At 39.3% G+C, this 19,694-nt stretch overlaps 1 protein-coding gene across 3 annotated transcripts in view; it reads left to right on the top strand.

The window, feature by feature from the left end:
• LOC137187687 (arf-GAP with coiled-coil, ANK repeat and PH domain-containing protein 2-like) overlaps positions 1 to 19,694 on the top strand; it is a 54,394-nt gene that overhangs the window by 13,121 nt on the left and 21,579 nt on the right. For all 3 annotated transcript variants that reach the window (XM_067596769.1, XM_067596770.1, XM_067596771.1), the window contains exons 2-9: positions 1,184 to 1,241; positions 6,146 to 6,265; positions 7,012 to 7,065; positions 9,722 to 9,780; positions 11,040 to 11,223; positions 14,717 to 14,761; positions 14,851 to 14,946; positions 19,168 to 19,242. In XM_067596769.1, coding sequence (XP_067452870.1) covers positions 1,184 to 1,241; positions 6,146 to 6,265; positions 7,012 to 7,065; positions 9,722 to 9,780; positions 11,040 to 11,223; positions 14,717 to 14,761; positions 14,851 to 14,946; positions 19,168 to 19,242 — 691 coding nt within the window. The remainder of the gene's footprint in view (positions 1 to 1,183; positions 1,242 to 6,145; positions 6,266 to 7,011; positions 7,066 to 9,721; positions 9,781 to 11,039; positions 11,224 to 14,716; positions 14,762 to 14,850; positions 14,947 to 19,167; positions 19,243 to 19,694) is intronic.

Raw genomic sequence — 19,694 nt, forward strand, 5'->3', positions numbered from 1 at the left:
TTCAGTGTTAAATCTCCCAATGGTGCCTTGTTGCTGCTTTTAAATGTATTTTTCACTAATAGACTGTGGTCAATGCTCGCACAGTGCAAAAGCAGCAAAAACTTTATGGGCTTATTAAAGTGTAATAAACTCTTGTCTAATGTGCAATAATTGTTAAACATAAACTCCCCTGGTTTAATAGTGAGAAAGTGCTCCCGAATTTAAGCCCCAGCAAGCATCTTTGCTGTTGATGTTCCATGAAGTAGGGCAACATTAAAAGTATCTTCATATAACATCCTTAGTACTGGTTTTACTTGTCTTATTTATTGTATTTTTACTCTTTTGTGAGTTTACAGTATTCCCAGAGTTGTGTGCCTTTCATACAAGTCCACAGTATGATGTTAAAACGGTGTGATTTATCATCAAGATGAGAAGAGCAAAAATGAATCAGGCCTGTGCCGGGATGAGGTCTTTGAGTTTTTCCTTTCCCTGCCATGGCGCTCTCAGGCTCGTAGGCTGTTGATCCTGTGGAGAACCAAGCTGTGCTTTGTCACGTTTTAAAAGGCAGAGCGCCAGACCTGACTCTGGCCCTGCGGCTTTACCCAAAATGGCAACTCTCAGTTTGGCTGCCTCTAATGGTGTGTGTCCGTCTGCACGTGCTTGCGTCAGTACTGTACAAGTGTACAGTATTCCAAATGTAGTTTTCAGTTTTTAATTGTAGGGGAATGTAGGTAAAATCGAATTGTTAGAAGACGTTTGAAAAAAAAAAAAGTTCAACATATCGAAGATGCAGTTTGGCACATTTTTGGGGATTCATCACGTCGCCCACAATGTGCTACTGTTGTGTTATATGTGTCAGTTACAGTTGCTTTACTTTCTCTCAAGATCAATATGAAGTTCTGTTGTTGACCATTTATGTTGTGACTACTGAAAGAAGTTTAATTCAAAGTACGCAGACATTTTTAGTTTAATTTTAAAATGCTTACTCATCTGACTAGTCTGTATACAGTAGACACAGGAAAGGTGGTGAAGAGGAAAAGGGTAATAATGTGGTAAACCAAGTTGGCACAGAAGGAGTACATGTGCTTCACATAACGGTGCCTCTGCACTATGTCTTCTCATCATCCAGCTTATGCCCCTAAAAGTATTGAGTCGTGGTTATTATTGATTTCAAACATCTTTTTTTTGTTTTCTGTCCCCACAGAGCCACCATAGAGGAAGTGGAGGGGGATGTGTGTGAGTTGGAATCCAAGCTCGACAAAGTGAGTACCACCCATAAAAAGTATTGCTTAATTGTTCATTTGTTCTACCGTGTGAACCGGCTGCTACAGAGGCCATCCTGTAAATGGAAAGTAGTCTCCAGTATGCCTCCCTGGCTGATTGCCTTTTGAATAAGACTCTTAATGTAGAAACTATGCGCTTGGCTTGCACTTCAATTAAAAATATGCATGTACATTTCTTAAACAGATATGTGAAGAAACACCTTATTCATTACAGTCTAGTATTGTCTGTAATTGGGCAAATTATTGGCGTAATTCCTAAAAATAATTAGTTGCACCACACTGTCACAGATGGAGCAGTGATTCTGAAGCGGGGGCAGTTCACATCTCTATTTATTGCCAACACAGCGGAGAATAAACACTGCTAGTCGAACTGTTGTTTACCTGTGCCTGAATTCACTCCCTGTGCCAAGTATCTTGTTATCACGTCTCGTTATTTACATTTTGTTGATCAAAATCATAAAAATGGTAACGGTTGGCATCCGTCGCAACCATGACCACTGAATAGAAAGATGTTTGGGTTGTTGGGTATTGGTGTGCGTGTTTGTGTGTTTTGGTGCAAAACCATGATGGAAAACAAGGTCAGAGAGGTTGGTCACAACAAAAACACATTTCAGTCCTCATAACTTACAGTTGGATGATGTGTTTTTGTACTCTTCATTACACTGCATATGAGCGCTAGTCCAGAGTGTATTTTAACCTAATTTTGTTCTAAATTACCTTTTCGTGGGATTAATTTCAATAAATTCTTGCCTTTTTAGGTTGTTTCTTGTAGTTGATTCAGATTTCATTGTTACTCCAAGTGAGCTGCATTGCAGTTCATCTCACTCACTCTGCTCAAATGGACTAAACAACTCAAAAAACTAAACCAGAGTAGTGAACCAGCTAAACTAACTAGTGTTATTAAGTAGTTGTACTCCGCCCTGATAGTAAACCAATCCCTCCTCCCTGCGGATCCCTGCACAGCTGAGAGTATGTTCACTAGCTGAGGGAGACCTTGAGCTTGGACGATCCCATTTCATTGTTCCTTGACTTACAGTCTTACAGAGTCACACCCTCCTCCTCACCCCTCCTCTGTGACTCAGCCCCAGCCTGACTTCCCTTCTTGCTGTAAAGAGGAAGGATCTGCTGGCGAGTGGGAGTATTTGCGAGCATGAATATGGGTGTGATAGTGTATGTGTGTACCAGTGGCGGCTAGTGACTCAAAAAACTGGGGAAGACAGGAGGAAAATGAAGCCACGGCGTCATGATATTTTACAGTAGTTTGGCTACTTATCTCTTCTTTCTTATGTTCAAGTTATGTTCTTATGTTCAAATGCAGGGCAGCGCAGAGACCTTTTAGAGGGGCGGGTGAAGAAAGGCATATAGAACAAGATTTTAAAACACCAACATAATCTGTAGCATAACCTGTTGAATTATAGCAACCCATATTCAAACAGAATGTAAATGAAATCTACAACAAACTATATCATACTATATCATTGTCCCCCACCCATTGAAATCAGAAGGAGGCAATTTTATATGACGCTCGCAAACAATTTGCATTCAAAAACAAAAACCCCTGAGTGGTGAAAAGGCCGCTTCTTCAAAGACATTTAGCACATATTGTTTCTAAACAAAGAATCGCTCATTTTAGCTCTGGAGTGGTTCAGATGAGTCATTTTACCAACAAAAGTTAAACAAAGTTAATTTCAGATTTATAGTATTGTTCCATTGTAACGACAGATTTATGTTCTCATCAAAGACAGACAACATGTGTTTCTTATGTATTTTCTTAGTATACATAAATATATAAAGTACCACAAAGCTTATAATCTGATACAGGAACAGATAAGTGCTGAACACTAAAAACATTGACAGATCTAAAAGTGTAGGTTCACATCAGAAAGTATTAATGCATGTATCAAATACATGACTTACACACTCTTATCTATATGCACGACACACACAAAAATAGGCTACAAAGCTGACATGTTAACACTGTTGTTATTCTAGTTAATTTTAGTATTTAAAAAGTCTTAATTTTAGTTACTTAATATACAGCTCAGCTTAAAAACGAACAATGAGGAAATTCTCACAAGCGAGCAGCCAAACCTCCTGCACACTCATTCACAAATCACACATCAACAAGTGACTGAACAACCACTCAATTAAAAACGGGATAAATTCCAAAATTAATCAGGCTCTTTCCATGTGTGACTCTTCAACAGCTTCAGTGTCCAGCAAACTACCCACAACACGTTCTATGATCTCTGCTGCATTCTTGTTAAGGAGATAAATTCACATAACAGCCACAGAGACATTTAACCATCAAAGATGAAATTAGCGACCAAAGAGACAGAGAGAGTGAAGCTGTATCTGACTCATGTTATCTGATGTCGTCTTCTTTCTTTTGTGGAGATGAAGTATTCATGTCATAACATCCATTTGTGGCTGTTGGTCATCTTGTTTGTTTGTTAACAGAACTTTGTGGCTGCTGGTTAACCAGTCTGATATTATTAGCAACAAAGACAAACAAGCTAACTATCCCGGTTATTTCATTTAAATTACTTTTACTTTCTATTGTTAAGAGTTCACTTCAGAGTAGCAGCACATTGGGCCACCGCACACAATGGGTCTAACTGTTGCGTTGGCTAACGCAAGTAGCTATCTACTGCTCTTTTTTTTTAAAAAAAGGGAAACGAAAATCTGAAAATGGGAAACTCTGTTGAAAAGGCCTAAATAAAATGTAATCTTTTAGTGATGTGTTCAAAAGTAGTTTAAAATGTTGCATATTATAATCTCTTTTCTAATATTCTACAGTATGAATCTCTATGGCTTTACGGCATACAGTGGTAGAGAGTTGAAGATGAATTGGACCAATACAATGTCAATATTGTAGCCTGGTTGTTGAAGTGGTTTGGGAGAATGTCCACCATTGGAGCGTCATTTTACGTGTTTTGGCCAATCATAGATTAGCATGGAAAAAAATGAAGCACATTACATTGATAAAAGAGTTCTCGCCCTGAGGAGGACAGCAGGAGACCTTCGTCCTCTGCTCTCCTCTCACTGCTTCACACACATCGCCCCTTCCGCTCTGCCCTGCAGGTGTTGCTGTCGAAGTATTTTAATCAGAATTTCAATAACGGATTTTTTCCAAAGAAGAGAGAAAAATTATTTTATAAATGATACTGAGATTCGCTCATGGTTTATTTCAACCATTTAGTTGTTTTTTTTTTATATTTAAATCTCCCTCTTGCCTCTCAAAAATAGAGGAGGAGCAACGTCCTCTCCCTCTATGGGTGAGCCTCCTCTGTGTGGACATGTTGATGGGTGGAGTTGAGAGACGAGGGGCCAGAGTTCAACTTTCTCGGCGCCTTTCAGCTGCCACACCTCTACACACAGAGAAAAGTTAAATCGAAAGTAAAACACTTTAAACAGGGCCAATAATAAATCTCCCTTTGAAAGGATCCGAGATAGTGCGTTAACTGACTGGAGGCTGTAACACCTGCTCTCATGTGTCTTATAGCTGATGTTTTGGATGTTCTGTTACCAGGTTTGATCAAGATCAGATTTAATTGAACTGGGGTACAATTTGCTTTAAAAAAGCATTCCTCGTCTGGTATAAAGGGTTCATTTTATTCTGAGTTTAAAACTACAGTGATAACAATGAAATAGCTCAATGCAAACCTGAGAGATTTCTGTTGAGGAATTATTTACCGATCAAACCAATAAACAAAAAAAATCCACAGCAAACTATAAATATGCATCTTACAGAGCATGTACAGGCGCAGTGGAGAAACGCAGCGGTAGAGGAATCTTATATGAATTTAATAGTTAACTTGTTCTGACTTGTGTTGCTTAAACCAAAAAGGTTATTAAAAAAAGCTTTACTTCTCATCTTACCGCAAAAGCAAGAGAGAATGATAGAAAAAGATGCATTAAGAAGAGATTGTTTGGGATGACAAGTGAGACCGAAAAAAACCCATAAAAATATCTTATGTAAATGAGAGCATAGAGGAAATTTTGTGTGTGTGTGTAGGTGTTAGTATGTGTGTGTATGTGTATATATATAAAGGATCTCTGTCCTCATCGTCAAAACCTGCTTACACATAATAATTACTAACATAAAGATCAAGCACCTAATGGGTTACAAAAGTTACTTTTTACCTTCTGAAATCTGTGACTAAGACGATTATATTTTTGAGTCTAAATGTATTTGTTGCTAAAATGCGAAAAATCAGTATTTTGTGTTATATTTATATTTAAATGAATATTTAGTTTAATTTTAACTCAAATAATTTACTTGTGTTTTAATTAATTATTTAAAAAATATCTAATTTTATTGAGTCTTGCAAAAAATACCCATTGAAAGTTGTATAAATAAAGATTTCTGGAGGAAAAACAAGCATTTTTCCTCACAACAACACAAGATGTTATTGCTTATTTCCTGATCAATTAAGGAAATTGCTTTAAATCTGAATTGTAAATTCAAAGCAAAGGGTTTTTTTTTTTGCTGTTTTGGCTGCAGAGGCACATTCAGGCTCTGTGTCATCTCCTGTGTGGGAGTGGATGGAGAACGGCCAGGGTTTGTTTGTGAGTTTACATAACCTGGAATTATCTTTGCCCCCAATGAGTCAGAAGGGAAAGAAGTGCCTGTTGTTAATTAACAAGAAACAGACTAAGCATCTTGTTTTTCAGTGTTTGTCTTATATTCTGCAGCACCAAATTCCACCAAATCTACGATTCCTTAATCTATTTTCAGCAGTTCAAGTGTTTTTAATAAGAGAGAATGCCCTGAAGGAATGACACGCACTGTTTCTAGTTTATACTCACTCAAGTGTTATCTCTCTCTCTCCGCTGTGTTTTCTCCCCCTCTTTGCTCTCTCCATTCTTTCTTTTTGTAGTTGGTGAAGTTGTGTATTGGGATGATTGATGCAGGAAAAGCATACAACGCAGCCAACAAGCAGTTTGTTAGCGGGATCCGGGAGCTAGCCCAACAGTCCACCAAAGATGAGGTCATCGAGGTAAGCAAAAAAATAATCTGGCTCGATCAGATTCCGGTTTTGCGGATGTGTGGAAGGATGGGCCTCTTGACATTTTTAAAGTAATATTCAATATTCGAAATAATTTCATGCTATTAAATAAAAGTCAAATAAAAAGCCAATAAAAGTTTGACACGGTACAGCATAAAAAAACATGACTGACTTCTTCTTAGATTCCTGGATGTTTAGAGGCCTCTACTTCCTCTCTGTTTGCACGCACCCGCTTGTTGTCTCTCTTGAGTGTTTTCATCCTTGATGACATTACCAGATTAAATCCAAGTTTCAAAAATGAGTCACAGTAAAACCTTGTAATGTCCACTGGGGTCTTATGGAGGTCAGATGCTTTGTTTTGTTTTGTTTTCTCATATGAATTTTGCATGGCGAGGCAAGCACTTCCTGTCTGCCTTTGTGTATTTTGCTCAGTGCCTCTCCCTTGGGTTTGAAGTCCAGCCACTGCGTGTATTTGGAGAGAATACACTAACCAAAGAAATTCTTTCCAAAAGTGCTATTGTGTCTCCAAAAAGACCACAGTTTCCTTGAGTTTGTCAGTGATGTAGTATTTTTTTTTTTTATGTAGAAAATTTGCATTTCATCCATCCACTTCCGGTTATTTGTTTTTTACTGTTATATTAGGAGCCTACGTGGTGCTAGCTGGTTATCATTAGTCTTGTGTGTCTCGCTCTGCTTGCCTCACTCTTGTCCCTCTTTCTTTTTTTTTCTCTCCACAGTCCAGTCTCACAAAGTTTGCTGAGAGCCTGCAGGAGATGATCAACTATCACACGGTATGCTATCACTGCCATGTGAAACCGGATGTATAGTCTTTTTTTTTTTTTTTTTTTTTCCCCTTGACAGCTGGGTGATTATAAAACTCAGCTGGGATGACAGTCCGAAACAGCTTGTTACTGTCAGAATTTTATTTACTGCTGGGAAGGACAACAGCAGACTAGAAGGAAGAGTAAATGGGTCTTTTAATGGATGGCCAGTGATTTTATGAAAGGAAGGGGAAAGTGTATAAGAAATGCTTTATAGGGACTTAGTAATAACCCTCAGCTGTCTTAGTGGGACTATTCAGAAGTAAAAAACATGGCTATAAGCAGCTTCTTTGTAGGATTTTTGTATTACTGTAAAAATGTGAAATAGGGTGTTGTTGAAAATCCAGCCCCCCCTCCCCATTCTTTAAGCATGACTCAAATATCAACATAGTTTTGGGATTTCTTATCACTTCAAGCAAAAATTACTTGCCCGCATTACATAAAGTCCATGATGTAGAGAAGTGATTCCTGTCTCGTGAAAGCCTCTCTGTCTCCCATGTTGAAGTGTTTATCTGCTGGAATAAATCACGCGTTACAGAGGTAAACAAAGTCATGGTCAGCTATTTATGACAAGGTTTTCCCGGACGCAGCTGAAATACAAGGAAGACGCTCTCTAGGCTTCAGTCAGAGTAATGCTGGTGTTCTGTCGGCCTCGCAGGTTTTACAGTTAACTGCACCTAAATGTTGGGCGATGCATAAACATAACACTGTATCCCTTGGTATTTGGAGTTTCATCATCCTTTGTCCCCCATGAAACTCTTGTAGGAGCACAGGACAGTTGTGATTATGTGGCTGTTCTTTACCAGTGTCCCCTCATTAGCTTCCACAGTTGTCCGTCTCTGGTAAGCATGACACTGACGTTTAAAAATAGAGACACAACTTTCTTCTGTTTGTCCTCTCATTAATGTCTTGGAAGACTCCCTGAAACACAGCAAGGAGCTACAGGGTGAGCTGGAGGCTCTTCCTCTGCAGTGAAAGTTCTTCTCCATCCCGTTGTCATGTCTTGTTACCATTATCTCTGAGTAGCATGTTCCGAGTATGTTCCCAGCTAGCATCTCACTGTGAAATATTTGTTAGAACAAACAGCCAAGCTAGAAGTAGAATTAAACCCCAGGTCTTTGTGGTGGTGGATGAACGTTACCCCTGCACCACTTGTGTGTCCCAAAATGTATTGTTTTGATCATAAACTTGATAAAGGTACATTTAAATGTGATTTTCATGGCAGACATTTTGACTGGTAATAGCAGGAAAGGCTCAGGTGTAATTAATAACGTTAATGAAGGCTCTGCTCTATTGAAGTGTCACAGTAATTATGCATGTTGTTAATTACATCTGTTCTTTACCTACTATGGAAAAGGGCTGAGGATGCACATTCCTAATTGCTACTCTTACTGCAAAATATCAAAGGCAGTTTTATTTTTTTTAATTAATTTTCTACAACATCATTACAAAGACCTACAATTAAGACATGACATACCAAAAACCACGACACAAGAGCAAACACATATACAGAAAGAAAAAAAAACCCAAAAATCAGCAGTATTCACAATCTGGTGCATTTATGAAATTTGCATTTGTATGTAATTAAACTGTTATATTCGTTACCCCCATACTTATAACTCTTGACCATTCCCCTTTCAAGTATATTGCTATTGGTGACCAGTCCCTTAAAAACTCCTCAAGAGTACCTCAGTTTTATTGACATTTTTCTCTCAAACTCCATGCTTTGAAACTGATATATTCAATGTTTTAATGTACCTGTTAAAGCTGAATGTGTTATGGGATGGAGTTTGAGGGAATGAGGATTAAATCTCGCATTTAGTTGACAGTATCACACGTTTATCCTTTCAATGGGAAGTTTTCTCCGGTTTTGTCGAGATTTGACTTCTGAAGATGACGTTGCTTCCAGCTTCCTGGTTAGTGAAGATGAGATAAACGCATTCTTCACGAGTATCTGAAATTCCAAAGGAGCGGCAAAGGGGGACAAGGTACAATGATCCAAACAGTGGAGTCTTTCTTCAACAAGTCCCCTCAGGCCACATTGCAGGCCTGAGACTGTGACTCAACAGTGCAAACTGTGGTCATGTCAGCTGACTGTCAGATAGGTTTTTTTTTGCCACTCAGCGATCTTTCAGCACATGATACACTCAAACACAGTGCTCAATCTGTTTGTCACTGGTAGCCTCTCGCAGCCACACTGCTCATATTGTCTTGTCTGGCTACGAAATTTCACTGAAACCGTTTTCAGGGAGAAGTGTTTGTGCTGGGGTTTTTTTTGCTGGGTTGCTCATTTTTAAGGAAGCATGCAGGTTAATAAGGTTATGACTCATTACTGAGAATAAGCAAATTACGTCATTTCTTGTGTGTGTCTTTATGAGGGGAGTTTACAAAGTCAGCTTGTTTATGTAAGTTTAGCTGCTTAATTGCACCCTGTGATGTTAACAAAATCCTCCTAAACAGAAGTACAGAATGCTGACTTGCAATATCCTTTGGCCTGGAAAATGAATACATTTACAGTTTCAGCTTTTCGTTGCTTTCTTGTTGATGTTTAACACTTAAGTTGTCCAACTAACGAGTCTTTTGCCAAACAGAAAGGAGCAATGACTTTTTCTTTCTTTCTTCACAGATATTATTCGATCAGGCCCAGAGATCAATCAAGACCCAGCTTCAAACATTTGTCAAAGAGTGAGTATTAAGTGAATAAAGATGGATAAAGCTGTTTATACCTCTGAATGGCCTGAATTTACTTATTGCGCCATCTCTCTGTGAGAAACAGTCACAGCAGTTTACATTTTACTCATACTTCCAGATCCGCTTAAAATGAGGAACATATTTAAGGTGAATATAATATACAGTACTTGCAAATCAAACCCATGTATAATAGATGTGCAGCAGAGAAAGCATCCCCTTAAAATTATGAATATAAAGTAGAAGCTGAAGTAGAAGAGATGTGGCATATCTGATGTGCAGATGATTCATGCAGGGCATATGAGGACACAAAATTATATTAGTGTATATATAATAATATTTACTTGAGGTCCAGACTTTATATTTTCCTCTTTAAGGCCTCCTAAAAATAGCACTGAATTCCAGATGGCTTGTTCAAGTGCAGGAAGCAGTGTGGGCTTCTGGTTTACTTCATTATGAAGGATTAGCAGTTTTTGCCCGTGGCACACCAGGGCTAAACACCCACATCATCGGCACCCATGCTTGTCAGAGAAAGCTGGGACACATGTTCCCTAATAAGTGCTCACTACCTTGGTGCACTCAAATATGACTTAATCTCACTTAGGCTAAACACATCAGAGATCTTGTACTTTGACCTCTTCCTCTAACTAAGTGGCACCGCCCAGTCACTTCCACTGACACAGCCTCATTAGCATACACAAGACCTAAATCATTTTGTTTGTTTTTTTAACCTTCTTGTATTTCCAGTTGAATTAAATCACCTTTGACCCCTCTGTGTTCCTGTTGCCTCAGCTTGTTTGTGTTGCCTCATAACCAGAGATAACTTCGCTTCCTTTAACATTCCACCTTTCACCTCTTAAGATTGTTGAAAACAAAGGGACATAATTTATTTTGCCTTGGTCGGGGAGGTTTGTTGAAACCCATGAAACTTTATCCCTATTCAGTGTCAAAGTGCTATTGTACTACTTTCCATATTTGTGGCAACATCTCAGAGTTGTTCCAGTCAGCTCAAAAATCAAGACATATTTTAATAGAAGTCAGTCGATTCAAGATTAGCGATTTAACAGTAAAAGGCTGTTCTCATAAATAAATCAGCATCTTGAATTTAATTCATAGCTGATGTACTTTTACACTTTCTTTACTGCACCTGACGTCCTGATTTATACCTCCACACGTTTAATAAATACCTTATTAAAGTATGAAAGAAAATACTTTCTGTGTTTGTCTTAATAAAGCTTTGTCCTCTCTGTTGCCAGTGACCTACGTAAGTTCAAAGAAGCTAAGAAGCAATTTGATAAAGTGAGCGAGGAAAAGGAGGCTGCGCTCATCAAGAATGCCCAGGCTCCCCGCAACAAGCAGCATGAAGTGGAGGAGGCCACCAACATCCTCACTGCCACACGCAAATGTTTCAGACACATCGTCCTTGACTACGTTTTACAGGTACGACGGCTTACTAAAGGATTTAAATTGTAGCATTTTTTTTAATTCTAAGTGGTCTATAAGATTATTGATAGTAGTATGTCAGTATATAGCTTCATGTAAATGTACTGTGTGCTTAAAACATGCTGAAAAACAGAAAGTAGAAAAGCTGTGTCCATATTACAGTGAATGCATGTCTCATATGTCTCCATATCGTCCTGCCCATTAAACAATACAGCCTTTTCAAAAGTGATAGTTTTCAACAGGACTATATATAGCAATAGATTACTGAGATTCAGCTAAAAGGAAATGCTGAGCTACATGCTGTCAAATATGATTTTTCACTATGCGTCATAGCAAACATGGAGTTGGAAATGAAACTTTATACACTCAGGTTGAAAATGCTGATGTGGCACCGAGAAGAATGAACCACAGCTGTGTTTGATTCTGTTGAATCCAAAATTCATCCATCTGTCATGTTGCAGTCTCCAGATCATAGTGAATTTAGCTCAAAAATAAATGTAGCAGCAGATTCGTTAACAGGACACAGAGAGTAGCAATCACATCAGTTAGTGTAGTTGTAGTGGTGACAACAGGACTAGCAATAGTAGTAAAAGTAGGTAGTAGTAATGATTCTTGATTGGGAAAGCCTAAATAAATGTAGATAAGATAGTGACTCTGATATGATAGTAGACAGTGGTGTATACTTTATTGGCCTCTTGAAGAATCCTTAACTTGTAGATCTTAATGTTTTATAAGTTATGGTCAGTTCCAAAATCTTGCACATTGAGTGACCAATTAACCATCACGTTTAATGTAGCATCATGGAAGAGAACTTATTTATATTTTTAAGTATTGTCATCATTTGAGAACATGGAAGAGGAAGAAAGCAGAAAGAGGAAGTACACATGAGAACAACTAAAAAAGATTTTTATGCACTATTTAAAATACCTCAAATCTAACAGTATGAAGAGTCCTGCTCCATGATATCCAACATTTGAGGAAAAACTATGAGTCATGATTTTCCATTTCAGTAATGTGATATCTTGAAATGTTTGCTTGCAAAATAGTTTTCTTTTTAGAGATCGAATCATCCTCGCTGTAGTGAATGACTGTGTAATTGTTTTCCTTCATCCTGTACCCTGAAAAGACCTTGAGGTCCAATTGATCCCACAGCTTTTCTTGTTTTGGTTTTTTTTTGTCCAAGCCTCAGAGCTCATGTATCTTTGAATACATCATCTGAGCCCTTGGTCTCCCTTCGGCCACATTAGCGCTGTCAAACACTTCATGCTTTCTGATAAGACAGCTGCCAGCTCTGTCGTTGAAACTGTCTCCAAAGGAACAGACATTGCTGTATGCTCTTAAATTTAAAAAAAAAAAAAAAAAAAAAAGAAACCCCAAATGCAGGTTTTAAAATAGGTCTGGCAGTCTGCTCCAATGGCCCATTGCATAATTGCTCTCTCATAAAATGAGGCCTTGCTGTGAGAAATTAGTTGAGTTTTTATCTTGCCTGTTAGTCTGCTTATAGGAAATCTATAAGCCCAGCAGCTAACACAGCTGATTTAAATGGGTCTCTTTCAAAGTTTCACAATTGGGTAGCGCTGTCAGCACTTTTAAAAAGCAGCTAACTTCTGCATCTGCGCTCGCAGGAAACACTTGAGACAGATTTTAGTTTTATTTTTTTTTGTTCTTTTTAGATTGTTTTTGTGGCATTTTTGCTTAATTATACAGTACACAGTTTACAGTGACGTTCAAGATGGTAGAGGGAGAGGAAAATATATGAGAGAGGTTGTAAGCCAGACTTGCATTCATGACATTTTAAGAATGGAGCATGTTTCTTTTACCCCGCTGTGCCACGTAGCACAGGATCATAAAATGCTAAACTTTTAAACTTCTGGGTTCGCTTTATTGACTGTCGGGTCAAGCTTAGAAAAAACCAACATGCAAAATGTAATAAGATAAGCGAAGACAATATGCAGTAAAACAGATAATACAGCCATCTGGTTTCACCCTAACCAATATGTCATAACCGCTGACACACACACACACCAATGTCTAAACTCTGAACACACATAAAAGTGAAAAGCAGAAGCACAGTTCATTCCTAAACGGCAGCGGTTTTCTACAAAACTTAACAGACCAGAAATTTCACACGCTTGAATAATGACTAATTTAAGCTTTAAATCTTGCTTAAACAAGTCTACAACCCTGGAATTACCACCCATTACCAGCCAAGTGCTAGTAAATTTTTTCTGGTGGTGGCTGTTGTGTGTGTGTGTGTAAATACCATAATGCACTTTGCCAGTAAAACAACCACCTTTTTAGAGGTGCTTCCCCAGTCAAAACTACTAATTGACTGTAATCAAGGAGCTTGTAAAAGTTGTCATGCACTAGTCAATGTGGCTAGCAGATGGAAAAAATAAGTTTCCTACCCTGGGTGGGCGTTACATCTGTGTATGTGTGGTCAGCGTTGCAAAGGAAGAGGGCCTTACAACCTCTAGCCATGAAATTATTGCAAGTCACCGCACAGATTTGAACTTTTGTTTTCCATTTGGATGGGCGTGTGTGGTGTCCCTCCTTTACCAAACGCAAAACTGTAAAACTATTGGACCCAGGTTTATCCATGAGCTTGAGGCTGAGTGTGAAATTCATTCAGAAACCTTTCCCGCCTTTCATTGTAGCCACATGCACACACCACACCCAGTCCGTGACTCTGCTGTCACACAGCATTTATTAGTTCCTGTCAGTCACAATGAGTCTATGGAGCATCAGAATCTGTATTTACAACCCAACATAACTCATCTCTACTCTACATAGTAACCTAAGATAACTTTCCTTTCCATGTCAGATGAGCAGCACAGTGATAATTAGCTCTGGCAGGAAGGAAGAGTCCGCTACACACACACACACACACACACACACACACACAGACACACACGCACACAAAAAAAGCAGAAGACAGCGGGGTACAGTGCAGCAGGCTTTCTAGATGATAGGTGAGACAGACTACAACAACAACATCCCTGCTCAAGCATGAGATGGTGGGCTCCCCCTGGTGCCGGTATGAGGGACTTCTGTCAAGGAATACTTGAGGGTGATGATGTGATTATTCAACTTCAGTTCAACTCATTTCTTTTTTTTCCGGGGGCCATTTTGCCTTTATTTGAGAGTCAGTGTAGCAAGACAGGAAAACAAGGGAAGAAAGAGGGGTGTGACATGCAACAAGGGTCTCTCAGCTGGGCCTCAAACATCACCAGGGCGCCCCAGTTCAACTCATTTCATGCATGCAACAGTTTATTTGTTTAATCTCTAATATCTTACCTCATTTCTCTCTCTGTCTTATATTCTTTCTTTGTCTTTTTTTGTCTGTCATTTTTTTACTCTACACCTCTGCCACTCTCTTTCTCTCTGTGCATTTTTCTCTGACAATGATATTGTCACTGTAGGTTTTGTATCATCGAGTTTGGTGTTTTTTCTTTATTGACCTTCTTTCTTTTGTTTTTGTTCATCACAGATAAATGTTCTACAATCCAAGAGAAGATCGGAAATCCTGAAATCTGTAAGCGTACTTCACTTTTTATTTTACACATCAAACGACCGAGACATCAGCCCTATCGGCTCTCTAAATAACCGCTGTCGTCTCCACAGATGCTGTCCTTCATGTACGCCCACCTGACATTCTTCCACCAAGGTTATGACCTCTTCAGCGAACTACAGCCTCTTATGAAACAGCTCGGAGGACAGGTACGGCCTACAGGATACACACGTGAATACACACACACGTACATGTATACAGTACCTGTCTGCATCAAGACAGTCAGCTAAACCTAATGCCTCAGGAGCAGCTCCACAGTCATCTATTTTAGTTTTAAATGGCATTAAAGCTGAGTGCAATGTCATCTCATTACACTACCCAGAAACGTGTTATAGTAATAGCTTTTAATGCATTGAACTATTAAAAGAGATTATTACAGTGCAATTCGTCAAGATATTATATAATCTGTCTGTTTTGAGTTTGTTGTTATAAGGTGTTTAAACTCTTCTGGGAAATTAATTCAAATGGCTTAAAGATTCACATCCTGCTTTTAAATTTAATTGAGTTACTTGTTGTAAAAATACACAGTGCTGGTCCTCGACAACATACAGTATAAACTCCTTCAACATAAGCAAACACGAAGCTATTTCAGTGGAGTAGCGGAATGACTGTAAGCGGAGTTTACATACCAAGTGCACTTTCTCGGATAAACACTCTTCATTATGTAGGCGAGGACAATACTGTTTGGTTATCTAAACAACATTCCTGTTCAAGGGCTCATTTATAGTTTGCAGGGATTGTTTCAGGTGATGTCTCTAGAATATAACTTTTGGCATCCTTAGTTTGTACACACGTGGTTCTGGGTTTACACCGACGTAATTAGGAAGCACCGAAACTGCACTTTGACCTTCTGCCTTCACCTCCAGACGACCTCTCTCTTCTCTATGTGTTTGTATTCCTATCTTGCGTGTGCATCCTCTGATAAACAGAGCCTTCCCTTTGAGCTACAGCACAGCCCAAGTGTGACTTTAAGATGATAATCACTGTGGAGCTGCTGTTACAGTTAGCAGGAATGAGGAAGAAAGCAGCTAGAGGGCTGGAAAAGGGTTTTCCCACAGTCAGTCTCACAGGGTTGACAGTCAGCTGAGGGAACACGGCAAAGAAACCCAAGATTGCTGCTGCAAGTTGTGGAATATAAAACCGGCGGCTCTGAGGCTGGAACAGCAGAACAGCTGAGTGAGAGGACGACAAGGAAGGAAGGAGTGTATCCGAGGAGTGATGAGTTAAAGAGGAGCAGAAGGATAGATGCCACTTCTGAGGAGAAAAGTGTAGTTTGTAAACATGTTTTTCTGATTTTTGTTAACCAACATAAGATTGGCAAAAAGGAACCAAACTGCTTTTTTTTTTTTTCTTTGAGAAAGATAAAAAAAAAAGATTATTTTGCAAGTCAGATCTGAAGAGTCAGGACAGCGACCCTCTAAATTTGAGTGCAGTGAAGAGAAGAGTGTGGTTTCTAACTCTCATGCTCTGAAGTTGGAGCCATCTCTCAAGAAAAGAATTAAAGAGTGGGGGGGGGGAAGAGGAGGGGGCAGACGGGACCCATTTTCAAAAGAAGATTTTGGGAAGGGTTAAGAGGCAGAATGTAATCTTCCCAAAGCAAAAAGTGAATGAAGCTGAATGGAAAGGCATGGACTGTAAACCTGTGGCTTCAACACTCAAAAGACTGAAGAAGAGCAAAGCAAGGATTGTGTGAAGAAAGCACAAGAGAGATCCTGAATAGGGAGGGAAAAAAAAGAGATAAAGGGTTGGTCTCAAGCCGATGAACAACTGAAGTATAACTCCGTCATACTGAATTTGGAGAAGTGCAAAACTGAAAGGAGAGGAAGATCAGCATCCAAGCTGTGGGAAGCAGTGACAAAAGGATTGTGGATTATTTCTTTTCCTTTCTCCATCATGAAGCTGAAGAAGGTGGAGAGGCTGTGCAGGGAGGTGTGGAGGAGCTGTCAACAGGTCTGATAATATGACTTGATGCTGGCAATGAGAATGTGATCAAGGGTGGGAAAATTAACACTAAATGCTACTACATTTTGGTCTTTATCTATACTATAACTTGGGTTTGGTGAGAATAAGTGATAGAAGTGTAAGTGTGAAGGGGGTGTTTTGCGGTCTTGCGTGATATTGCCACCAGTGTTGTTGGTTTTGCTTAAGAACAGCAACCTCTGGGAACCACAGAGATGTTAAAAAGTGTGGTCCGACAAAAATAGGAAGACGTATTACACACAATAGATGCAGAAAACCAAAGACTGTTACAATAATGTCGCTGCGGTTGTTTGAGAATGAGTTACTAAGCAGGTACAGACACCAGTTCATGACAGGGTGGATGAAAAGGCACTTCAACAGCGAAATATTACCCAGGGTGATGTTAATCATATGAGCTGAGATTGCTGAAGTTCCATTTTTTTTGAATCTGTTTGCATGACAGCTTTATGATTCAGGTCAAATATGATGCTTTTTCCACATGAGCTTTTGGTAACAGCTTGACTGCTACTAAATATAAAATATGGTGCTGATTGAATCTTTCCATGACACTGTGCCTCAGGATTGAACACACATGTCGGATGAATATATTCATTCAGAGGGATGTTTTGTATCTTTTCCATGAATCACAAAGCTTGACATCATGGTGACATGTCAGGGCAGATTTAAGCAGAAGGCCATGTGATTGACCAAAAAGTGCGATCCGTAGGCAACAAAGAGGCAAATGAAACGTTTGAGGCTGCGCAGTTAGATAGATAAGATGTAAAAGGTAAGGTGAATCACTGTCACAAAATATGTTGAGGGCTACACACACACACACATGTACACGTTTGTGGACAGATACAAGCAGATAGACGGCATGGACTGGACTGGACTAGTTGTTATGGTGCGACAGGGGAAAACATTTCCCATCTGATGTTATCAGCCTGCCGCTGTGTCGTCCACCCATTTCCTCTCTAAACAAAACAAAAGGCCCTGGCTCCCTCATATGCTGCTTCTTCTTTGAAATTGTCGGATAGCTGCATATTTTTTCATTGTTTCCTCCAAAGTAATACATCATGTGAAAGAAAGCACAGTGAGTTTTAGTTAATAAGCAGCATGTTGTTTTGCTGAAAATCTGAGCTACAATATCGGAGCTGTTAAAAGCTACAATATAACAGTTTACGCCTTCAGAAAGGAAGTGAAATGCTGGTCCCGCCCTCCTCTATCTCATTTGGGAAAGTAGCTTCTCTGTAACTCCTTTGTATGAATTGCCATCCTTCCTGAAGTTGTGGTAACTGTTTGTCTATAAAGTCACATCAAGCATTAAAAAGCAGATCATGAACCCAGTAAACATGTAATGAGTTTGCCTGACTGACCTACAATTCTGTGGCAAACCCAATCTGGCAGAAGCCCAAATCAATTGTATTTGCCCAAACAACTAATATGCTAGTTATAGGGATTCAATGACTTAAATGCATGTATGACAAAGCTCACAAATGCACTCATAATGTAGAACAAATCCAAATGTACTGAGATTTCAATAACAGTTGAAGTTACAAGTTAATATTGTAGCTTGGGGTGGCTTAATGACAGCTATTGAGAATTTATTCAAACCACAGCTTATTTATAAAATATATAAAAGAAACAGCACTTTACTTTGGCAGTTTGCTAACTGAAATGAATCCTTTTCACCCCTTATTCACATGTATTCTGCATTCTCTCCCCTCAGTCATTGAGCTATAATCAGATACTGATACTTTTGTGTTGGGGGCTTGACACATGCTGATTTAGGTCACATTGAGACAACAAAATATCAAGAGGCACTGCGTTGAATTTCACTGCTTTAAGGCAAGCTGGCACATTTTCGGCATCACGCTATGACCTCCAGCACTTCACTGAAGTCCTTTTTTTAATTTGTTGCTTTCTTCTCTGCTCAAAAGAGCCTTTGTTTGCCTCTCTACACGCGATGGTTACTCGCAGGGATGAGGAGAATCAATCATCCCTCATCCAATTTCACACATGATGAAGCCTCCGTAGCACAGTCCATTTTGTTTTAGAGGAGAAGGCATGGTTTGTCTCGATCTGAACCATGGAAAAGTTGTTTATTTGCTGGAATCGTTTATGCTCTCAAGATTGGAAAGAGAAATAAAGATGCATCAGTGCCCAGCCACTCACATACACCTTTCAAGTGCAGCTGAAAGACATATTTTTCATTTTAATGGCCAAGCATTTAATCTTTTTACCTGCTTTCTCTGTAATTGTATGGTAAGTTAAATCAAAAGCAAGAGTGCAACAAGTTCATATTTTGTCTTGAATGAGACCTTCAAGGTTGGTGTATGCTAATTTGAATGAACTGCGTGCGACCAGGTGGTTGTGTAAGCCTGACTAATCAGTTGTTCCGTCTCTTGCAGTTGGACCAGCTGGTAGTGGATGCTGCCAAAGAGAAGAGAGACATGGAGCAGAAGCACTCCACCATCCAGCAAAAGGTACACACACACACACACACACACACACACTCACTCACAATATGGTCCCATCTTCACTCAGTTTTATACAAATGTATGAAACACATGCAAACAAAAATAGTACTCACACAATTCACAACATAAGTAGGTGAATGAAAATAATTGATGACAATTTTATCCTCTTCTTCTCTGCTTACCAACCTGAAAAACACACAAACATAAACACACACACTCACTCACTCAATGTGTGCCCAACATGACTGAGCTACTCGGAGCTTGGGTTTCAGTCTTGTACGTGTTGTGACTTTATGGCTGTTAGATTGTCTTGCTCCCGCTCACAAAGCCTTTCTATTACACTCAGACCTCTTTCCATTGAAAGTAAACCTACAGCACTCTGCCAAGATCTTGCAGGACTTACCTGCTACCCCACAGACAGGTGCTCCCACAATCACAACGTCCCTCACCTTCACCAC

This window comes from Thunnus thynnus, chromosome 8 (assembly GCF_963924715.1).
Source record: "Thunnus thynnus chromosome 8, fThuThy2.1, whole genome shotgun sequence".
Taxonomy (NCBI): Eukaryota; Metazoa; Chordata; class Actinopteri; order Scombriformes; family Scombridae; genus Thunnus; species Thunnus thynnus.